Source organism: Balaenoptera borealis, assembly GCF_965194805.1.
Source record: "Balaenoptera borealis genome assembly, chromosome: 10".
NCBI classification, from domain to species: Eukaryota; Metazoa; Chordata; class Mammalia; order Artiodactyla; family Balaenopteridae; genus Balaenoptera; species Balaenoptera borealis.
In genome coordinates, this window is record NC_138874.1 from 109,852,760 (window position 1) to 109,870,163 (window position 17,404).

Consider the following 17,404-nt stretch of genomic DNA (forward strand, 5'->3'; position numbering starts at 1 on the left):
CAGGAAGTGAGGCTGGGACGGGGGTCACCAGTTGGCAGAAGGGGGCTCAGAGTCCAAGGTCTTCTGGCCTGCTGTGAAGTCTGCTGGAAACAGAGCAAAGAATTCTCCAGGACCTCGAGAGCACTGCCAGGGGCAAGCTCACAGCCATCCTGAACTTTGGCTTTCATGGTCGCCTATAAACCAAATAAGTCTTAGAACATTCTTTCCTTTGCCTTTCTGAACTTGACATTCTCTTGGATCAGGGAGAGTGTGAGGGCCCTTCCTGGTGCACTGGAGAGTGTTTGCAGTGGCTCTTTGCCTGTCTCAGAAGTCGCTGGCTTCTCAGAGGGCACGCCTCCCTTGGGGTCTTGCAAAGGAGTTAATCCCAGTCTTATCGAATCACCCTTGGAAAGCTCCTCCCTCACTTCTGGACTCCTTCAGGCAGTTCTCACCCTGACCCAACATCAGAATCTTCTGGAGAGAAAAAAAAAAAAAGATGCCTAGACCCCCTCCCCAGAGACTCTGATCCATGGGACGGCAGAGGGGCCCAGGCCCTAGTCTAAGGCTCCCAAGTGAATCTTTTGAGACCCTGGTTGGCTGGTGTCCCTTACCTGTAACGCTACACAAACTTGGGATTCTCTTTCCCAGGCCCCAGGGGGTCAGGCAGAGGAAACTCTCAGGGAGCTGGGTATCAGCCCACGCTGGTGGAAGCCACTCATGCCTGGAGCCTGCCAGACCCTCGTGTAATCTAGAAGCTCCGACCTCAGATCAGTGGTGGCCTCACATGCAAAGCCTCCAGAGACTTCGTCCCTCAACACCCATCCCTCTCATCCTACCCACCCCCACCTAAGAAAGGTACAGACCACACTGTGAATGTCCCAGGGCAGCAACTATGAGTTCCCATCACTGAAGTCCCAAAGCCCAAATCGGTGTTTCCCACGTGAATGAATGAATTTGTAATACAATCCAATATAACTAATAATCACTATGTCTGCATCGTCATGGAAAATTAAGTCTGTTCTTTACATATCGCTTATAAAGCCAAAAAAGGAATAATTGGTTCAAAATAGCACTTCTCAAACCTCAATCCTTTGCTTATCATCTCCATGAATTTTTCCAGGCACTATTGCTTAATTGATTACTATTACTTAATTTTTATTTAAGTCAAGTAATTTCAATGGAAATATGTTAATGTCAAAAGAAATCTTATTACTAGAAGATAACATAGAAAAATATATTCATGACCTTGGGGTAGGTTAAAAAAAACAGTTTAAATGTGAAACAAAAGTACTAAAGGAAAATATTGATGAATGGTCTATATTAAATTTAAGAAGATCTGTTACTCTAGAGACACAATTACTAGAATGAAAACGTAAGCCAGAGTGTGAGAAGGTATTTACTATGCATATTAATAACAAAGGACTCACATCCACAATATTTTTAAGAAAAGCAAACAAACAAACAAAAAACCATCCTATAAATCAATAAGAAGAAAAATGAACAAAAGAGCTGAAGAGGCATTCGAAAAAGAATATATCTTAATGGTGAGTAAACATTAGTCATTAGCTTTCAGGAAAATGCAAAGTAAGACCACAGTGAGATACCAGTACATACCCATGAATACGAATACAACTAGAAAGACACAATATCAAATGTTGGTGAGGAAGTGAAACAACACTGCTGGCACAAGTGTTACCTGGTACAACCAATTTGGAAAACTCTCTAGGAGTATTTACTACAGATCCTCACACCCTATGACCCAGCAATTCTACTTCTAGGTATACACGCAACAGAAAAACATTCATACGTATGCCAAAAGATTCATGCAAGAACGATCCTAGCAGAACTATATGTAATAGCCGAAAACTGAAAACAATTCAAATGTCCACTAATATGAGAATGAATAAATTGTGGGATAGTCATGCAATAGGAAACTATAAACTAATGAAAATAAGTGAGCCATAGCTCTACACAACATGGATGAATCTCATAAACATAATATTGAGTGAAAGAAATCAGCCACAAAGAGAATACAATGTATGATTCCATGAATATAGGCTCAAAACAGGCAAAAATCATCTCTGACAGTGGTTATCTGTGAGCAGGAACAGGAGGAAGGCCTCAGAGGTTCTGCTCATGCTCTGTTTCTGGTCAAAATGACAGTTATAATGGCGCATTCACATTATATGGGAGCGGTGTAGGTGACAACCCAATAAGTTATATCCTTATGATTTCTAGACTTTTCTGTATGCATGGCACACTTCAGTACTAATAATTTTTAACAGGCTTAGCTTTTCCTGACTATTACATCATATTAATACCAAACTAAGTCTATTTATCCAACTCAGAAAGAGTGAAAGAGAATTATGCTGAGGGAATAAAGCCAATCTCAAAAAATTGTATATTGTATGATTCCATTTACCTAACATTCTTAAAAAACAAAACTATAGAAACAGGACAAAGATGAGCGGTTGCCAGAAGTTAGCAACTGAGGAAGGGAGGGTGTGGCTATAAAGGGGTAGCACCAGGAAGCCTTATGGTGATGGAACTGTCCTGTATCTGTGGTGTTTATTTCCATGAAACTATACGTGCGTAGGACCACGTACACACACACATGCACAGCCATACACGCACATGCATAACTGGTGGGGTCCGAACATGCTCTGTGGACTGTACCAATGTCAATGGCCTGATTTTATTATTGTACCAGTTACCCAAAATGCACTGGAGGAAGCAGACTGAAGGGAGAACAAGACCCATTTGTTTGCAATTTCCCGTGGGTCTATAATTACTTCAAAAGAAAAAGCTTTTTGGGCTTCCCTGGTGGCGCAGTGGTTGGGAATCTGCCTGCCAATGCAGGGGACATGGGTTCGAGCCCTGGTCTGGGAAGATCCCACATGCCGCGGAGCAACTGGGCCCGTGAGCCACAACTACTGAGCCTGCGCGTCTGGAGCCTGTGCCCCGCAACAAGAGAGGCCACGACAGTGAAAGGCCCGTGCACCGCGATGAAGAGTGGCCCCCGCTTGCCGCAACTAGAGAAAGCCCTCGCACAGAAACGAAGACCCAACACAGCCAAAAATAAAAATATAAATACAAATAAATAAATTTATTTAAAAAAAAAAAAGAATCTGCCTGCCAATGCAAGGGACACGGGTTCGAGCCCTGGCCCGGGAAGATTCCACATGCCACAGAGCAACTAAGCCCGTGTGCCACGACTACTGAGCCTGCACTCTAGAGCCCACAAGCCACAACTATTAAGCCCACATGCCACAACTACTGAAGCCTGCGTGCCTAGAGCCCGTGCTCCGCAACAAGAGAAGCCACCACAGTGAGAAGCCCACAAACTGCAACGAAGAGTAACCCCTGCTCACCGCAACTAGAGAAAGCTGGCGCACAGCAACGACGACCCAACACAGCCAAAACTAAAAAACAAACAAATAAATAAATAAATTTATTAAAAAAAAAAAGAAAAAGCTTTTTTAAGGGATCTTAAAAGGGACAACCTTCTCATAATGTGTTCAGGGTTATTTACCGTAATTCATAAAGTCGCCAGTTGTACGGAGGCATCATAGACTTTGGGGCACTCCAGCTTAAAGATTTGCAGCCTCTCTCAAACTCATCCTAAAAAACTATGAAGAGACAGATAAGTAAAGACTGCCAACAGTGCTTCAACCTAACGCCAGAGGTGGAAGAACATTCACCATGTGAGTCCAATGGAGACAGTTGGGGAAAAAAATGGAGATGACCAGAGGAGGGACTGAAAAACCCTTCACCCCTCTTGAATGCCTCCATTTTGAAACCCAGGGTCTGCAGCAACTAGAAAATTGGACATCTATCTCTAAAGCCCAGATGGGGCTTTCTGAGGTGGCTGGGTGCTCACCTCTCCCCCCAGCCAAGTTTCTACAGCTGTTTGGATCAGAAGTTCTTAAAACACAACTGGACAGGAGGTAGGGGAGGTGTGGCAGTCTGACAGTGAGGGCACAAGAACACTGATAACCGCGTATGAAGGTGATTATAGCTCCCCATGAATCCCATCAGATCACAGTGTCTAAAAACCAGCAGTGAGGGAAGGAGTTCGCACCTAAGAAGAGCAAAAATATGTAAAAGATAAAAGGCTGCTAGAAAGTGGAAACTGTACTGGGGGTTTTGCCTGTTGACCTGGTCAACATCTGTAGATCTGAGGAAAGGCTTAGACTGTCCCCAGGGGAGAAAATCTGACTCATTCAAAGATGAGTAAAGAACAAAACATTAAAAGAGGTACACCATCCAAAAGGCTCCAAAAGAAATAATGTGGTTTGATGTAATAACCAAGAAAATGTTGTTCACCCTAAGTATAGTGCAAGAGACATGGCCTCTACTTGCCATGAAAAGGATATGCTGAAAAAAAAGATAGAAAATATTTAAGATAAGCCAAACATCAAGAAAACTAAAAATCCAAAGGCAGAATTAAAACATACAAGGAAAGATCTATTATTTTTGAACTAAGCTCTTTGCCAATGCAGTAGGGAAAAATAAATAAAAGCCTTGAAACATGGAAAGGAAAAAGAAAACTGTCATTATTTAGTGTACATTGATTCTGTACCCAAATCCAAGTTAATATATGAATAAATTTATAATTAATAAGAGTTTAGCAAAGTTGCTGGGTATAAAATCAACATTCAAACATTAACTGTACTCCTGTACACCAGCAAAAGAGAATTAGAAAACTGAAATTAAAAGCATCACAGGATGTCAATTATCTAAGAATAAATCTATTTAAAAATGTGCAAGGCCCATGTATTGAGATATATTTTGAAAGATCTAAGAAATACGGAGATATACATGTTCGTGGATTAGAAAACTCAATATAAATATGTAAATTCTCCCCTAATTGATTTTATGGAATTAATGCAACTCTAATAAAAATTCCAGGAGAGTCTGTAAAGAATTGACTACATGGTGTAAATGTGTGTGTGCGCACACACACTTTCAGTGGGTCAATAATAACCGAAACTTTTGAAGAAGAACAAAGTTCTGCTCTATCAGATATCAAGATTTATCATAAAGCTATAATTAAGAGAGTGAGATATTTTATGTACGGGTAGAAAAATGAATTAATGATAAAGAAGAGAACTGGGAGCCTGAAAACAGAGCCAAGCATATATGGACACTCACTATCCAACACATACGGGCAGCACTGCAAAATAGTGGGGAAACAATTATTATTCCATCTGGGTTCTTACAAGAAAAAAAATTAAATTGAACTTCAATCTCATATCACAAACAAACAAAATCCATTCTAATATATAAAGACGTAAATGAGAAAGAGAAAAAAGGAATCAGAAAGCGTTAGAAAGTAGTATAAAATATCTTTATGACTTTTTAAAAAGGAATTTCTTAAAGAAATCACAAATAGTAGCAACCATAAAGAAGACTGATATATTTGACTACATCATAATTAAGAATTTCTGTTTATTAAAAGAGCCCATAGGAACAAAAATTAAGTCACAGAAGCAAAGAACATGTTTGCTACAAACGCTATAAAGTCAGAGCTCATACTTAGAATGGATAAATCTATGTGAAAAACATTGAACAGGAATTTCACCCCAAAAGACAAATAAATATATGAAAAGATGCTCAACTTCATTAGCAATTAGCAAATGTCAATGAAATCACAATGAGTTAACCATTATACACCCAGTAGACTGGCAAAATATTAAAGTCCGATCATACAACAGTTGTTCAGGATGCGGGCCATGGCAGCCCCACACCATGCTGATGGGAAATTAGGATGCCATGGCCATGGAGGAAAACAACTGAGCATTTGTTCAACAGTCAAGTTGAACCCAGTCATTCCATGCCTAACTGTATACACACCAGGAGAAACTCAAGCCTGTGGACACTAGGATGTGTGTGCAAGAATTTTCATTGGCAGCACTTTTCATACGAGATAGAAACTGCAAACAAGTCAAATGTCCTTCACCATTAAAATGGATAAAGAAATTGTTGTGTATTCCTATGATGGAATGAAAATGAATGAACCAAACAAGTATAACACTGATAGAATGATACACGACATGACTGAATATACACGGTATAATTTCACTTATATAAATTCCAAAAACAGGCCAAACTCATTTAGAAATACAAACATAAGTGGTAAAACTATAAAGAAAACTAAGGAAATGTTAACAAAGTTGGGATAGAGGCAACCTCTAGAGCTGAAGGGAGAAAGATGTGATGGGGAGATTGACGATGCTCTACTTCTTGACCCAGGTGATGGTTACATAGGGATTGGCTTTATAATTATTTGTTAACAGAACATATATTTTATGGACTTTTTCTATATGTATGTTTTATTTCACAATAAAAGTAGGAAATATTCTATACAAAGCGGTACAAGCAGAAATACTACTGCAGAAAATCACATCAGTGATGGGGTAACAAACATGTAAAGATATCAGAATATTAAAAGGACAAAAAAACTGAAAACAAATTTAAAAAAGGAGAGAAGTAACACTGAATTTTTTTGATGGATGGGGCACTATAAAAGAGACACAACTCCTTATAATACTAAACATACTCTTATCATATGATCCAGCAGTCACGATCCCTGGTATTTACTCAAATGAGCTGAAAATTTATGCCCACACAAAAACCTGCACATGAATATTTATAGCAGTTTTATTCTTAACTGCCAAAATTTGGGGGACAACTGAGATGTCCTTCAATAGATGAATAAATAAACAAATGTATGTGGTACAGCCATTAATGGAATATGATTCCATGAGCAAAAGAAATGAGCTCTCAAGCAAACCATGAAAAGACCTGGAGGAACCTTAAATGTAAATTGCCAAGTGAAAGAAACCAGTCTTTCAAGGCTACATACTGTATGATTCCAACTATATGACACTTTGGAAAAGACAAAATCTGGAGACAGTGCTTGCCAGAGGTTTGGGGGAAGGAGGAATGAATAGGATGAACACAGGAGACTTTTAGGGCAGTGAAACTATTCTGTATTATACATGGTAGATACATGTCATTACATCTTCGTCCAAACCCATAGAATGTTCAACAAAAAGAGTGAACACTAATGAAAACTATAGACTTTAGTTTATAAGAAGGTATCAATACTCTTAATGCACCACACAAATGCAAGGTGTTACTAATAGTAGAAACTAGAGCAGGAGGGGAGGTATATGGGAATTCTACACTTTCCTCCCATTTTTCTGTAAATGTGAAACTGCTCTAAAATAAATGAACAAATAAGTTTCAAAAAGAAAATATATTAATGGAGTGATGATATCTTGAGAAATAAAATTTATCAATATGAACTCAAAAGAATAAAAAAACCTGATAGATCAAGAACCATGAAAGAAAGTAAAGAATTATCAAAGAAATTCTTCTATGGAAAGTGCCCAGCTCAGATGAATTTATAGCCTAGTTCTTTCACACTTTCAAGGAACAGATTATTCTATGTTCCTACACGGTTCAGGCCTTTATAAAAGATAATCCAAGCTTAAACAAAAATTTTTAAATTGCTATATAGCTTCTTTAATGTCACATAAAATAGATTTTTTTAAGTCAAAAAGTAGTATTAGTCATAAAGAAAGTCAATACACAATAGGAAAAAAAAACACAGTTCTCCAGGAAGATGAAACAATTTTAAACTTGTAGGCATAGGCTAAAGGGAACACTTCTTCGCTCCTGGCTTCCATGAGGAGGGATGTTCCTGAGGGGAGTTCCATACCTCTCTCTGCTACCTGATTCACTCTGCCCTTGGGGTAACCTGTCTGACTGGTACACAGGCACCGATAAATGGTGTGTATAGTTCAGCTCTGCCCTCCCCTCCTCCCTCTTGGAAGCAGGATGCCCTCGGGGAGCATGGTTCCACTTTTCCTCACAGGCTCTACTCCTCTCGGGGGAGCAATGCCCTGGTCTAGAGCCGCCTACAGCTGGGAGTGGGGATGCCTGCACCTTTTGGGGTGCATTCGCACCCATTTGGTTCTCATGCCAAGACACGTCTTCCAACTCAGCCTCTATCAGAAGAAAGATGGCCAGTGCCCCAGTGAATGACGGATAGGAAGCTCATTCAATGGGACCTAATAAGGTAATAGTAACCCGTATTGAGCATTTACCATGTGTCAGCCACTGTTGTGAGTGCTTCGTTCAAGTCATCTTATTTAATACTTATCCCAATCCTTGGGTATGTCCAAATATTATCCCCCTTTTATATTTGAGAAAATTGAGGAACAAAGAGGTTAAACATCATGCCCAAGGTCAGACAGCTAGTGAGCCAAGGACTACGCTTTGATCTCCACTCAGTTTGCTTTCAGAGTTCTTCACTGCACTGTATTGCAATGTATCAATAGAGGGGCCCTGTCCTTCATATATAAAGAGCTCTTATAAATCAACACACACACACACACACACACACACACACACACACACACACACACTAATAGAAAGTGGGTAAAAGCTGATAAAAGCACAAGTTGGTATAAACTTTTCTGGAGGACAGGGATCACATCTGTGCAGTTCCTCCTCAAGTTAACAAGCCCAAGGAGTAGGTGAGCAAAGCCACGGACACCAGGATGCGGGGCAGAACTGCCCACAACAGGGAAGAACTGGAAACAACGTGAACATTAAAAAACATAATAATAGTCAGGAAACCATCATAAAATGGAAAATAATGTTACGTAATGTTGTAAAAGAATATTTTATGATGAGAAAGTAACAGCACATTAAATGAGAATAGGTCACAAAATAAGACTAGTTCAATTTTGCAAAAAGTGTGTGTGTGATCTATACACATACCTGTGATGTTGTTCTTGTATACACACACACACACACACACACACACACACACACAGAGGAAAGATTGGAGAGACACACTCCAAAATGTTGACCATGGTTATCTCTGGAAGATAAGACTGAAGATTCCTTTCATTTTCTTCTTTGCGTTTTGCTGTATCTTCCAAATATTCTACAAGGCGCATTCACTATTTTCATAGTTCAAAATGTCTAATAAAGCAGTAAAGAAATCAATTTTAAAAGAACTTCCACTTCAAGTGGGTTAAATTTCTTTTTTTTTTAAGTTTTAGCACGTGACAAGGTGAATTGGGTTTTCTGCTAAATCCATCCAGAGTCAGCAATGTAGAATAAAGACGGTCTCACACAGAAGTTTTGAGAAGATGGAATGAAGGCTGACAGTGTCACAAGAACAAAACTCCAAGAGCGACAAGAGCACACGTGCTGGCCTCTGTCATGAGGATTCACAGGAGCTGCAGCGCTAGAATCCCTCCTCCAATGATGGGCTAGTGTGATCTTGGTCACCCACAACCACAGCTGGGGTCAACTGGGTGATAGAAAGGAATGGAACCTTTTAGTGCCACGAAACCAGTGCTACTAACACATCAGAGCTCTGTTCCCTGACCCCTTGTCTGGGAGGTATTTCTAGGCCGGCAAGTCCACTGTGGCTCTGGTTTCAGACTGAAGCTTCTGAAGCCCATGGCCCTGGGCTGCCCACACGGTGTCAATCAACACACTCAGTGTGCCGTCAATTGCAGAAGGCACGAGCCCAGGGCCCCTGATCTGACCCAGTGAAGACCCTGCCACAGCAAAACCACTGGAGGAAAAAATAAATCTCTCCAAAGTGCAAGAGGCTAGAAAAACCTCAGGGGACACAGGTTTCATTTTAGAGATTGAAGAACTTTTTAGACATGGCTGAGATGGAGCTGAAAGTGGAAGAAGTAACAAGGATGGAGGAGCCCTGGGTTTTCCAGTGTCCACATCTTTCAGGCTTCCCAACCAAGGCTTGTCCAAGAGGGTGGTGTGATTCTGTCCCAATTGCCACCCCTCACTTCCCATCTCACTTCCAAAGGAATCCGAAATACAGATGTGATCCTTTATCACAGCATCTTCCAGGGCAGCTGAGACCATGTCGGCCCCGTCTCCTCCCAAATCAGGAATCTGGGACTCACTCTACCGCCCTCCACAGCTGTGCCAGACATCTGGGGGACGACCAAGCTGAGCCTCCGAGAGCCATCTGGCCCTGCAACAAAGGGCAAGGCTCACAGCAAGGGCTTGGATGAAAAGCCAAACTGTCTGTGATACAAAGGAAAACCCTCAAGTTTCACACACAAGGTAGGTCAATCCCCAAGCACCGTACCTGCTAGAGGCCTCAAATCTCACCCAACCCAACACAAGGCAGAGTGCTGAGGGCGCGCCATTCACCGACATGTACTGCTTTGGGAAACCACCCTATTTCCATGATGGCAGGAAATCAAGCTTCTTTCCTACAGATCAAAGAGCACTTCCTGTGGAGGGCCAGTCCTGCTGATCTGGGCCATGGAGAATCCACTTCAACACGCATGGAACACCTGATCTCTACCCCAGAACACTAGTGCCGACACAGCGCGGGCGCGCGATAAACAGGTTTGTTACTCTGGTCAAGAGCTGCTGCTACCGACGCTGGGCATTTCCTGAGGTGAATCAGACAGGGAGCCGCTTATAAACATTCACAGCCTCCCATGTCAGAAGAGCCACGCACAGGAATCACTGTGACGGGAGAGAGGAGAGGGCCAGGAGCACGAGGAAGAGATGCAGGAAAGCAAAAGACAGGTGATCAGGGCAGGCTTCCGAGAGAACCATCAAGTTCTAAGGCAGACCATCAAGTTCTAAGGCAGAACCATCAAGTTCTAAGGCAGAAGCCAGCAAGCTACAGCAGAACTATCAAGTTCTAAGGCAGAACCATCAAGTTCTAAGGCAGAATCCAGCAAGCTACAGCAGAACCATCAAGTTCTAAGGCAGAACCATCAAGTTCTAAGGCAGAACCATCAAGTTCTAAAGCAGAATCCAGCAAGCTACAGCAGAACCATCAAGTTCTAAGGCAGAACCATCAAGTTCTAAGGCACAAGCCAGCAAGCTACAGCAGAACCATCAAGTTCTAAGGCAGAACCATCAAGTTCTAAAGCAGAATCCAGCAAGCTACAGCAGAACCATCAAGTTCTAAGGCAGAAGCCAGCAAGCTACAGCCCAAGTGAGGGCCAAACCCAGCCTACGTCTGTACGGCCCATGAGATAACAACCGTTTTTTACTTTTTTTAATGGTTATTTAAGTACCAACATAATATGCTCAACTTTGCTTGTTGGCCCATAAGGCGTGTAATATTTACGATTTGATCCTTTAAAAATATCTGCCAACTCCTATAACTAAGGCATGAAAAGTCCCAAGACAGCAAATAAAAATCAGAGCTTATGTTTGCTGACAGCTTACTGCGTACACTCCACTCGGCACACATTATTTCATCTCCACAAAACCCTATAAAAGACATATTATCCCCTCTTTACAGAGGAGGAAACTAAGTCATAGAGACAGTAACTTGCCCAGAGCATCACAGCCAGCAAGGGTAGAGCCGGACCCCAAAGCTGCCTCTGCATCACCAACTGAGACGCTTGCCCAGTTCCCTTCGGAGGAAACACGTGAGTGAGCTTTCAGCATAGGGCATGTCTGAGAAACAAGCTCCTGTCTGGTTGGAAAAAAAAAAAGCGAGGCAGAGGCCAGAAATAAGTCAAATCACGGTGGCCTCTGAATGGCAAGCAGGGGGTTATTCTGCAACCAATGCATGGTAACTGACAGGATATACGCTAAGTTCACTGCGATACTCTTTATAGCAGCAAAATATTGGAAACAACCTAAATGTCCTTCACTTAAGAGGTTAAATTATAGAACATCCATTCGACAGAACACGATGCAACTTTTTAGAAAATGAGGGTTTTCATCTTCACCGTATTTGTCAGCTATTGCTGTGTAACAAACCATCACAGACTCTCAGTGGCACTTGTTCCTTAGTTGTCCACAGATCAGCTGGGCTCTCCACGCTGCAGACTGGGCCCATATCTGCTTCACTCATCTCCCAGGCTCCTTGGACCAGTGGCCTAGATGCATGCATTCTTCTCACGGAGATGGCAGGGTGCAAGGAGCAAATGGAAACAAAGTCCCTCAGCACAGAACTGGCACCTTGTCAGTCCAACTTATTCTACTGGCCTCACCTAGGCACATGGACCAGCCCAAAGTCAAGGGACTTTCACCTTTTGTAAAGGGAACTGAGAAGTCACATGGCAAAGGCTGTACATATAGGGAGATGGGAAGAACTACACCAATAATTCAACCACTGCATATGCTATTATAGAACAATATCCAAGATGTATTTTGGAGACTCGCCACAGCTGACACTGATCCTTAGTCACGGTGACAGCCATGTACATAATCTCTCCCTTAAAGCTAAGATTCCCTCAGGGTGAGTCTGAAACAGGAGGGAAGGGGGCTGGGCACAACCTTTAAAAGAATGACATAGCCATTGGGGACACGACTAAAACTAGTTAGAACCAACTCGGTCCAAGATGGCCGAAGATTCGACTTCCAGTGGGCCCAGAAGATTCGACTTCCAGTGGGCCCAGAAGATTCGACTTCCAGTGGACCTTGAGCCTCATCATACACTCATTGTAATATATTAGCTGCTAAATGACACACCCACTGGTGCCATGACAGTTCCGAGGCTAACCATAAAAGGCCAAAAAGTGGGCGGTGGCCCAATTCCTGGAAATCTCTGCGCCTTCCCCAAAATAGTTGGAATAATCCTCCCACTCATTAGCCTATGAAATTACCCAGCCCACAAAAACTAACCACCCCATTATTTGGGGGCTTCTTGCCTTCTGAGATGGCCCACACTCTGTCTCTGAAATGTGTGTCTCTCTAAATCCACTTCTTACCCATCACTTTGTCTCTCACTGAATTCTTTCTGCAATGAGACATCAAGAACCTGGGCTTCATTAAGTCCTGAGACCAGGTCTGTCATCTCAATTAAAAGACAGTGGGTTCAAGTCCCAATCTGGGTTGTGCGGTTTCAAATCCACATCTAACATGAGCCCTCTGATGCCAGTCACTCACATAACTCAGTGTGGTTAATATCTGTACTGCCCACCGCCCTGAAAATGAAGCAGGTAACATCTGTTCCACCTGTCGCCTTGAACATGATGTAGGTGACATCTGGTCCACCTGCCACCTTGGACACAGTGTAAGTGATAGACACTCTCCCCACCCCTTCATTCTGCCCCATCTCCAGCAAGGCCCCCAGCTCGACCACAGGAGATGTTGAGAGAACGATGGATGCGGGGTCCTGAGCCTGCCCAGCTGTCCATCTGAGGCCCTGTTCTGCCCAGCCCCACCCACAGGTGTCCCCTCCTGGTCCAGACCAGTGTTCCTAACTGCTGTGCCACCTGCCTCCTGCACATGACCTCCCCTCCTCACCATCTCTCTCCCTCCCATATTTGCATAGCAGGGCCCACACAGCTTCTCTTCCCCCCTAGGGTTGCCCTCAATTCTGTTTTAATAGAAGAGCAATGTGAACAAGGCTCACAGGCCAAAATCACCTCCAGGGCACTCAAAGAATCAGAGCCAGGATGGCTGCCTTTGAGACCAGGGGTCCCAACTGTTCAGACAGGGCTCTGAGGTGAAGGGCAGGGGAACAATCCTGAGTGGGCCAGGGTGGGGAAGGAGAATGTTCGGGTGGCAGAACAGGAGGCAAGTGTGGACTTCAGAGTGTACGTGTACACACACGTGTGTACAGAAATGGGCCTTGAAAAACCTTTGTGAAAATGCCTTTCAAAATTGTACCAACTTCCAATTCTGGTAATGGAGAAGTAAGATAATTCAAACCGACCCTTGTGCTAAAGCTACTAACAAAACTGGAAAAACTATTTTTAAAATATGTTTGAAAGCATCTAAGAATTAAGACAAGAAAGAACTCTCTGGCCCAGATCTGACAGCAGCAGAACCCAGAGAGGTGAGGCCAGACTAGAAGCCGCTTTAGCTCTGTGACTTGTGATCCTGAGAAACAGCTGGTGTTTTATCAGCCTGCTGGGGCAAGGGGACAAAGAGTCAGGCCCGAGCCCCACCCAAGGTGGGAGTCTCACTACCACCCATTTAGTTGAAACCCCAAAGGCCCACACTCTCAGGGTGAACCGGCAGGAACACAGCCTTAGCACCCCTTGGGTCCTCCACACATCGTCCTGATATGCTGGGCCCTCCCAAGGGCAATGTGTCCAGTGCACACCTGCCCACTTTACGATGGAATAGAATTCTCAGTTATTAAGTGATTGCAGAAGTTCACTGTTGTGGAACTTCTGTTTTTGTTGTAGGATGCACTGCTAGCCATATCTATGATTTCTCTGATGGCAAGTTCTTGGTTAGAAACACAGCCCCAGATCATTACACTCTGCCTAAGGGAGCACACAATTCCCTTTGTGACAATCAACTCTGTTACACGGTTTATGGGCTCACGCGGCAACTGAAATCGGATCCTGCCTCTATAAACGCAAATTTGTGAAATGCTCTATTTATTTCAATCAGCTGTGCTGCTGAGCAGAAACCAGAAAATCTTGGGTTCAAATCCCTGTTTTAAAACTTGCAAACTGCATAACGGTAGGCAAAGGATCCATATTATTGAGTCTCGTTTTCCTCATCTGTGATGACGACGACGATGATGATGATGAAATAATAATAATAATAATATCCACAATACTCAGAGGGACATCAGGAGCTGTGAAGTATGAGGCCTAGTGCTTGGCAATTACTGAGAGCTTAAGTGCTTAATACATGTTCACTATTACTAATATCAGCAGAAATGTCATCCTAGATACCATACTTTAGAGTAACAGAGATATGATAAAGGTAATTGTAATAGTTAATAATAATAGTAATAGCTCTAGCTAGTGGGTCAGAGTTTGTCCATGAGTCTAGAACTAATGGCTTTGACCATCCTAAGGTAAGTAATTAAAGGACCAATATTTTTACGTGATTGTAAAATGCCAGGCCTAGCATTACATGCTTTGGAAGTGGAAGACTTGACCTCTGACACTGGAGGCCCTGGGTTCGGCTGGGAGATAAGAAATGCACACACAAGGCTGTGGGCAGCTACGAGGCCCCACAAGAAAGGAAATGATGTTGTCTTCGAGGGGGGAGGGGGAAGGGCAGGGAAGGCAACCAAGAGCTCCAGGAAATTCAGAAATGACCTTAGTCGAGCCGATGGGGAAAACATGGCTGTGAGTTACTGTGTGCAGCAGAAGAGAGAGCCTGTGAATGTTCTCACCGCCGTACGGATGGTCCAGAAGGGGCAGCGGACCCCAGGCAGACCCGTGCTCAGGACTCGGCTGCTGCGCCGGGGCCTGCGCCCTCCCAGGGCCGGTGATGGAGCGGGGGCCTCACTCACCCTCTCTGGCAGCGTCACGGGCCACAGGGACTCTGTGATCATCACCGGCAGCCTTCTCAGAGCTCTTGGTTTTCACGCCTTTTCTGTTGCTCTTTTTACCTAAAAAGAATAGAGAGAGAGAGAGAGAGATGCCTTTACTGTCACATATGTCAGAATCATCCCAGGCTGGTGAGGACTCAACCGTCGTCTCCTGCAAAGCAGCTGTCTCTACCCTCTGCCTTCCCGGACCCCAGTGAAGGCACCTTGGACTCTGAGGGGCTGGTGGTTAAAGGAAAGGAAGCGTGTTATTGTGAACACCCAGGGAAATAAACACTCCTAATAAAAACAATGCACACTTGCAGGTGGTTACTGTTCTAAGACCGCAAAACGTCCTGTGGAGTACCTCTGACTCTCCCTGGGGCTCCAAAAGTGACACCACGTCTAATGGATAAAACGGAGCTGGAACTCCAGACCTCTGACCCCGGGGCAAGATTTCCTACCATGCTGGGCTCCTCCCACCTAACTCCCCAAGGCCCCGGCTGGGCACCTGGAGGTGTGATGGTGCTGCCCACCAATTGGAGGGACTCCTTCCTGGAGCCCAGGGAGTCTGCCTGCTGGTGCCCCGCTGGCCCGTCCAGCTTCCTCTCACACCGGACTCTCTCTCTGCTCCACAGACACTGGCTTCCTTTCAGCCTGCAGTTCATATTTCCGGCCCACCAGAACTCGGCATGTGCTGTGCCTCCTCCTGCAACATCCTTCCATTCACTCTCCATCTATTTAACTCCTGTTGATCTTGCAAATCCAAGATCATCCAAGATCGGCCATGCCCTCTTTGAGATGGTTTTCCTGAACTCCCCACCTACATCAATGTCTCCTTGGATGGGCTCTGAGAGCACCTGTCTTTGGTCAAGTTGCCTCTGTGTGGAGCCTGAGGCAGGGGTTCGGTGCAGGTGATGTACGGAGGGAGGGCTCCAAGGAGAAAAGAAGGGAGGAAGCAAGATGAGGCAGAGGAAGGAGCTAAGCTAGGCTGCGTTCCCAGGCAGAGTCTAACTCAGCCTGATCCCATGGGGAGAGCTCTGGAGCTGGAACCGCACACAGTGTTGTCCCCACCTTGAGATAAGGGGCCACCTTCCCCTATGCTGGTTAGCCTCTGGCTACAGACTGATCTGCTGCGGGGGAGGGGTGTGTGTGGGGTGGTGGGAGTTGTCGCCTTCCAAGGATCATGCTCCAGAGAGGGAAGCAGCTGTGAGCTGTCACAGCCAAGCCCCAGCAGCTGTGGGATGGGTGTGCCAGTGGGAAACAAGGACCTGGGTGTGGTGTCAGCAGCCCCCACTACGGTTCTGCACACCCGTCCTGTGTAGCGTTATCAAACACATGTAACATATGTTGTTCTGTTCATGGGGGCAGGAACTGTGTCTGGTTTTGCTCACTGCTCTCCCTCCAGAGTCTGGTTAAGTCTGTGAGGAACAAATGATCATGAATGACTGTGAGTCGGTGAATGACCAATGAGACAACAACAAGAGGAAGGGAAGGTCTATGGAGAAAGATACTTAGTTTGGATTTTAAAAAGCAAGTTGAAATACCAAAAACATCTAGTGGATTGTGCCAATTAATGAAATCATTTCAGATAGTTCTAGAGTCACCAAAAAAAAAAAAAAAGGTATTTATCAAGAAAACCTTAAATCTTCAAAAAATTCAAGGGTGCACTGGGCCCAGCCACAGGCAATCGTCTCTCCATCATATTCTTGGGTGATACCTGCTGGGCATATCTTTCATTTTTCATGTAAGCTAAAAAAAAAAAAAAAATCACAAAATTAAATGTCCTCCTCGGGTCAAGGAAATCAATAAACCAAAACATTCAGAAAGGCCAGAGGAGGAAGACTGCCAATCTGAGTGCATCTGATGACATCAGCCTAATGCCACCTCGGCATATGTCCCATTTTTGTGGGTAGGAATGTCAGCCCGGTGACCTCCAAAGATGACTTCTTCTGAAAGAGCCTGATCGAGGGTCTGTAAAAATCTTGACTGTTTGGAAAATTGGGTGCCACAACTTTTGAGAATGAAGCGTCTGATTTGGCAGAAAGATAATACGTTAGGGGAAGAAAAAGTTTTACAAAATACGAGAGGAAAAAGCCATCCAACCCCTCCCTGGAAGCTGGCATTCATTGCAGGCCTTCCCTCTGCCTGGGCCACCTC

At 44.0% G+C, this 17,404-nt stretch overlaps 1 protein-coding gene across 2 annotated transcripts in view; it reads right to left on the bottom strand.

Moving 5' to 3' along the window:
* Positions 1–17,404, bottom strand: part of CPXM2 (carboxypeptidase X, M14 family member 2) — a 132,504-nt gene that overhangs the window by 104,741 nt on the left and 10,359 nt on the right. For both annotated transcript variants that reach the window (XM_082406951.1, XM_082406952.1), the window contains exon 2: positions 15,230–15,328. In XM_082406951.1, the coding sequence (XP_082263077.1) occupies positions 15,230–15,328 (99 nt within the window). The remainder of the gene's footprint in view (positions 1–15,229; positions 15,329–17,404) is intronic.